At 39.2% G+C, this 6,308-nt stretch overlaps 1 protein-coding gene across 1 annotated transcript; it reads left to right on the forward strand.

Moving 5' to 3' along the window:
- The first annotated feature begins 3,195 nt into the window (after positions 1 to 3,195).
- Positions 3,196 to 6,052, forward strand: LOC102779175 (cysteine-rich venom protein-like). The gene is made up of 7 exons (XM_087852261.1): positions 3,196 to 3,274; positions 3,489 to 3,580; positions 3,715 to 3,805; positions 4,401 to 4,543; positions 4,637 to 4,731; positions 5,127 to 5,209; positions 5,925 to 6,052. The coding sequence occupies exons 1-7, from the start codon at positions 3,196 to 3,198 to the stop codon at positions 6,050 to 6,052; spliced, it is 711 nt and encodes a 236-aa protein (XP_087708387.1).
- The last annotated feature ends 256 nt before the right edge of the window (positions 6,053 to 6,308 follow it).

A 6,308-nucleotide genomic window follows, 5' to 3' on the forward strand; every position in this document is an offset into this window, starting at 1 on the left:
TTCATTCTAGTCAGCTGTTTCCTCATATGTCTCCACTTCCCCTGATCACCTCATGTGTGTATTTAAGTCTTTTGTCTCTTACTGTTCGTTGTCAGGTTGTCTGCCTATATTTCCCCATGTTAGTCATAGTCAAAGTCATAGTCTAAGTTTATTGTCTTGTCTTACTTGTCGGGTTTAGTTTTTATTTATTCATAAGGTTCATGTTGGTTTTGATTCTTGTATCAGCCCAAATAAAGGTTCGCTTCTTGTTTAACTTCAGTTTAGTTCTCCTGTGTCTGCTTTTTGGGTCCATACCTTAAACTCACCGGTTGCCCAGTCGTGACAGTTCCTGATTGGAGAAAAACAATAGAGAAAAAATGTAAACTGACAAAACCTCTGCTTTTATATGGTTGGTCATGTTTGTTAAAGTTCACTTAGACTGTATTTGATTAGCAGCACCTAGCTAATTATCCTCTTACTTCCAGTGGAAGCAGTAAGGATGCACTTAATGAGGAGTTTAATATGATCTTCGATACCCATCATCCAGATGGATGGCAAAACAACTAGTAGCTCAGTGTTCCAACATTTGGTAGAAGTAACTGCTTTCATAGCTTGAGATCAACGAGGTACCACACAAATGCTACCGCAAGGGGGAGTCAGGACGACAGGTCATGGGCAGATATGATCACTCCCACCCAAGATTGGGTAACACGGCCCAAGTACGATGGAAGAAACAACATTAAGTGGGAGAGTAACTAACCTAAAAGATAGGATCATGGCGAAGCTTTAAATCTGGACCCTCCGCAACCGGCTACCAATATTACGTGAAGTACCCTCTGAAGGTCTACTAGAAGACGTGAATACAGCACTAAGGACAATCCCTACTGCACAGAAACTAGTCAGCTGATCTATACCACAGTAACAGTGATCTGTGAGATGCTTGGCTACAAGATGAACAGCCAGAAGGAGCAGTACCCTCCATAAAGAAGGAGACTAGAGGACAAGATCAAGGTAGTACAGAGGGAAGTTAGCCAACTTTCACAGTTGCAGAAAGGTGCGATGAAGAAGGTGCCTTGGTACCCAAGGCTTTGGAAACTGCCAAGCAAAGACTCACAGCCAGCCGCTTGAAGAGGTATACCAGAGAGATAGAACCCAGGAGAATAAACCAGCTCTACCCCACAGAACCATCTAAGTTGTACTCCCAGTAGCAGGAGAACAATATGAGAACAGCCCCACCAATGTTGGAGATGGAGCAAAACTGAAATAGCATATAGGAGAAGGCCAATAACCTGCCTCAGTACCACATGGAAGCTCCTGCAACACGTAGAAGATGGTAAAACAGGCAAATGCTGAGGAATGGGCCAATACCTGCTCCATGAGTCACAGTCCTGCCAGTAATGGAGCGATCAGCAGTAAGTTCCTGTTTCTTTGACTGCTTTAATCCAGTAACCACAAGGAATCAGTCATTTTGAATCAACAGTACAACACCATGTATGGATAAACACAGATGCATGCAAATAGCAGCACATAATGAATCCTTACATGTTGGACAGAAAAAAAAAATCCTTATTTTGTTGGTCTAGGTTTAACTGTTATTTTATGTTTGTCTTTTTTCTGTACTGATGTAATCATGTTTCCTTTATTGTTTTATGAAGGGGCCCATCCTCGTCATCACTTTCCTAGATTTCACAAGGCAAGACAGCAAATTTCCTTCGAGTTCTTAATGTGAGCACTCACACTTGATTTCACGAAGACGATGAAGATGAATTTTCTTTGATGAGTGATTTTAAATTGAGCACTCATTTGTTTTGGGATTTAAAAAGTGTCATCACACTGATTAAACTATCTCACTCCTCCTCTTAGCTAGCGGCTGTGGGGAAAATCTGTACATGTCCAGCTTTCAGAACACCTGGAGCAATGTAATCCAGACCTAGAACGATGAGGTGAAGGACTTCAGCTATGGAGTGGGTTCTGTCAATGGAGGAGTGGTGGGACACTAAACACAGGTTCTTCTCCACCTTCTTCTTTGGGCTGCTCCCTTTAGGAGTCGCCACAGTAGATCATCTACCTCCATCTCGTCCTATCAAGTCCATCCTTCTGTCACACCAACCCTTCTTCCTTCTTCACTACACTCATGAACCTTCTCTGAGGTTTTCCTCTTTTCCTCCTGTCAGGCAGCTCCATCTTCAAAACCCTTTGTCCAGTATACCTTGTATCCTTCCCCTGCACATGTCCAACTTTATCTCTAAACCCCCCCCCCCCCCCTTTTTTTTTTTTTTGGATAAAAAAAATATTTTTATGCTTCTTTATCACAGTAACTGTCCCAAACTGAAGCAACAGCGGAGCTCCAACTACCCAACTGTGACTTTGTGGTTTCCCACTTCCTGCAAGCGCGCCAATCAGATTATCTAAATCCCACATACGTGCTGACTGGTCAGCTTCAACAAACATGTGCTTATTAAAAACGTGCATTCATGTTGTGTCTTCCTAGCTTTGTTCCCTTAAACCGCCATATGAAAAATGTACAATTTTTATGCTCTAGGAGAGTAAATGGTTTGCTTGATGTGTAAAGAGCAGAGATTAAAGAAGAAACTTACTTTGGTGGTGAACTCTGAGGACAAGCACTGCTGTTAGCCCAAGGGCCGTTAGCATTTAACTTTATAGCAGGGTTAAACTCGCAGAGAGTAAGAGGAGCAGACCCAATAGGGTGCATTTCTTAAGAGTGATCACAAAAAGAATTCAATAAGAAAAATTCATAGTTTGACCAGTACTAGTATTTCTAATTAGCCTTCTATATTAAAAAAAAACTTGTTTAAAATAATAACTGGCTGAATAAACCATAAATTACAATATCAAATAAGTTTTTATAAAACCTCCGCTAACACACTCACAATGAGTTAATGATTAAATATATAAATAAATGTGCATTTAAACACTTTGCTAATCACTGACTTTATAAATAATGAACATGAACACATTATTCATGAGCTCATTAATGAAAAAGAAACATGTATTTCCCCTGCCACATGTTATGTACTAAGGATGAGTAATGCTTTACCAATGATGGATTAAGCATTTACTAATGCCTTATTATTGCTCAATGTCATTGTTGGTCATTGTTGTGATGTGTTACTAGTTCACACATGTCTGAGTGGTACTGGCTCTATAAATGAGACCTGCAGGCTCTTGCAGTCATTGACAGTCTTAGATTAAACCATGACGTTTTACACTAGTCTTCTGCTGTGCGCTCTGGGCCTCACTGCAGTCCTTCAGGTGCCTGGCACCTTGGGGGTAAGTAAAGTCGTATATCCTCTTTAATGTTGTTTTCATTTGGTTATTTTTTCGTTTTTTGAGCAATAATTTTTTACCATTATTTTCTCTCTCATCTCTGAAAATCACATCTGAAGCAGGGTGAGTGTGGTAGTTATTCATACATAAATCTTGACTGATATGAACTATATTTAATCTCTCATTCAAGGTGTTAATTTGCTTTAACTGCTTTCATTTAGTGACCACTACGACTGAGAAGAATGAGATTGTGAACAAGCACAATACTCTGAGGAGGAATGTTCAGCCTACTGCGAGCAACATGTTGAAGATGGTAAAACTCAGAAGTTATTATGTTGTGTCATGTTCAGCTTAATAATGAAAGCACACAGCACTTTTTTGTGTACACATTTGTTCTTATCTACATGTTCTGATTTAACGGGCCATCTTGTCCTCTGCTCCCTGCAGAACTGGAGCAACGAGGCTGAAGCCAACGCTCAGAGATGGGCTAACACCTGCTCCATGAAGCATAGTCCTGCCAGCAACAGAGTGATCAGCAGTAAGTTCCTCATTACTCCTCGCGCCTTACAAAAAATACACCACAAAAGCACAGGAAGAAAAAAGCGCTTGTGTGTTTGTTTTTTACATGTTTAACTGTTTTGTTTTTTACTTTTAAGTTTATAAAGTGATTTGGAAGTACATTTTAGATAAATTTATGGCAGCGCGGTTTAATTAACTCAGTTGTATTTGTGTTTGCTTTTGTCCTGAAAGTAAAAAATGTCCGATTGAGAGTGGCACGGCAGTGCAATACAGAAAAACAGGGAAAGATGCATATAACAGCACATTATGAATCACTATCTTAACAGTTTGGTTTGTTAACATTTTTCAATTCTTTTATGGTTTCTGTTTGTTTCTCCAAGTTTTAGAAAGTGTTATTTTTCTGTACTGCCATCATCATCTTTCATTTATTGGGCAATATTTTGCAAAGATGCTTTTCTCAAGTCCTTTGATTTTACAAGATGATGATAATGATGATGATGATGGTTAATTTTCTTTGATGAGTGATCTCGAACTGAGCATTCATTTGTTTTGGGATTTAAAAAGTCTCACCAACCTGATGAAAGTATCTCTGTCCTCCTCTTCTTTAAATGTAGCCAGCGGCTGTGGGGAAAATCTATACTATTCCAGCTTCCAGAACACTTGGAGCAACGCAATCCAGTCCTGGTATAACGAGGTGAAGGATTTCAGCTATGGAGTGGGATCTACCAATGGAGGAGTGGTGGGACACTACACACAGGTACAGTGATACATATACATGCACTTAACTAAAAGTGATTCTTAAGCCCAAACCCTGGCTTTAAAAACATTTGTATTTTGTCTCTCTGTGCAGGTTGTTTGGTACAGGTCTAATCAGATCGGCTGTGCTATGGCCTACTGTCCCAACTCCAAATACAAGTACTTCTACGTCTGCCATTACTGCCCACCGTACGTATATAGCATCTTACCATAATGATGTGTTGTATAAAATGGCATATTTTAATCTTTTGAACTTCCTCTTTTGTCTGCAACCTGTATCAGTATTATTGGTACATTTTAGATCCTGATAAGCGAAGTCATTAGTGATTCTAATATACAATGATGAAATGATCACTAGGAGCAGTGATTGAATTGCAATTCCTTCAAGAAGAATATGTGGATTTTGTCATTCATTTAATGCACAGAAATGTGCATCTAATTTGTCATTAAATTGTATTTCAGAGTTGCTTTGAGTTCTCATAGGATAACTGTGACATGTTTGGGATGACATGTTTGGGATGACATCCAGCGTTAGTGTTTGCTGTTTGATGTTTAATATTTGATGGTCTGACCTACAATTACAGTGGAAACTACCAGTTAACCCAACCCTACAAGAAAGGACCCTCCTGCGGTGACTGTCCCAACGCCTGTGAAAACAACCTGTGCAGTAAGTAGAAATATCCTATAGGAATATAATAGTTGTAAACAAGGTGAGATATACATGTTTCTGTTTTGCAGACCTTTAGGGACATTTCAATGTAAGCCTTTGATAAAGTAATATATTGTGTAAAGATAAAGTTACATTGGTTCTGTGTGCACCACATACAATAAAGTTGCACGCAACAACAGTCAGCTTAAGGCACTTTATATTGTAGGTTAAAGACACTACAATAATACAGTGGGATTATATGCATAAATTTTGTTACAGCACTTTCAGAATGGCATCCACTTTAATTAAATGTATTAACCAATGTTATCAATAAATGATCAGACAGAAGAGGGTTTTCAGGGATTAGTGTTATGTTCAGCTTTTATGCGTTTTATGTGAGAACAAGATCCAGAGTGTGATTAAAGTAATCTTTTACATTCTGAGAAAAGCAAATTGAATCTAATATTGCAGTAAATGTAGTGTTGAAGCTGTCATTTTCAGGTATCTAAATGGATGTTAAAATCATCCACAACAATTATTTTATCTGAACTAAGCACCAAACTTGATAGATCATCTTATAGCTAAATTTATTTTAGCTGATAAACAAAGCTAACCTAAAACTGTTGTCTGGAAAGGTGAGGAAGGTTACAAAACTATACAATATAAGTAATTACCTTGGCCCTCCTCACCAACTTAATGCTTATTATGTTCTTTATGCTTTTCTCTCTCGCAGCCAACCCCTGTCCCTTCTCTGATAAGTACAGTAACTGTCCCCAGCTGAAGCAGCAGTGGGGCTGCAACCACCCAGATGTTGCCTCTTGGTGCCCCGCCTCCTGTAAATGCACCAATCAGATTATCTAAATGCCCCATGCCCAAATGTGCACTGATTGGTCAGCTTCAATAAAGCTATGCATAACAAAAACCTGCGTTTGTGATGTGCATTCTTACCTATCCAACCACCATATGCTGTTAGTGAGTAAATGGTCTGTTTGACTGGGTCAGTAATTAACAGAGATTAAAAAGGAAGTTTACTTTGGCACACCATTTCTGAGAAAAAACACTGCCGGCAGGAGCAGATGCCCTTTGACTTACGTGAGGTGTAAACTCACAGAGAGGA

Source organism: Neolamprologus brichardi, chromosome 15, assembly GCF_056152115.1.
Source record: "Neolamprologus brichardi isolate AB-2024 chromosome 15, ASM5615211v1, whole genome shotgun sequence".
Lineage (NCBI taxonomy): Eukaryota > Metazoa > Chordata > Actinopteri > Cichliformes > Cichlidae > Neolamprologus > Neolamprologus brichardi.

What these genes read in the sequence shown, in the direction of transcription:
- LOC102779175 (XM_087852261.1), top strand. Translation starts at nt 3,196, where the DNA reads ATGACGTTTTACACTAGTCTTCTGCTGTGCGCTCTGGGCCTCACTGCA. An exon ending in GCCTGGCACCTTGGGGGTAA is followed by an intron (nt 3,275 to 3,488) that starts GTAAAGTCGTAT and finishes GCTTTCATTTAG; the next exon opens with TGACCACTACGACTGAGAAG. An exon ending in GTCTGCCATTACTGCCCACC is followed by an intron (nt 4,732 to 5,126) that starts GTACGTATATAG and finishes CTACAATTACAG; the next exon opens with TGGAAACTACCAGTTAACCC.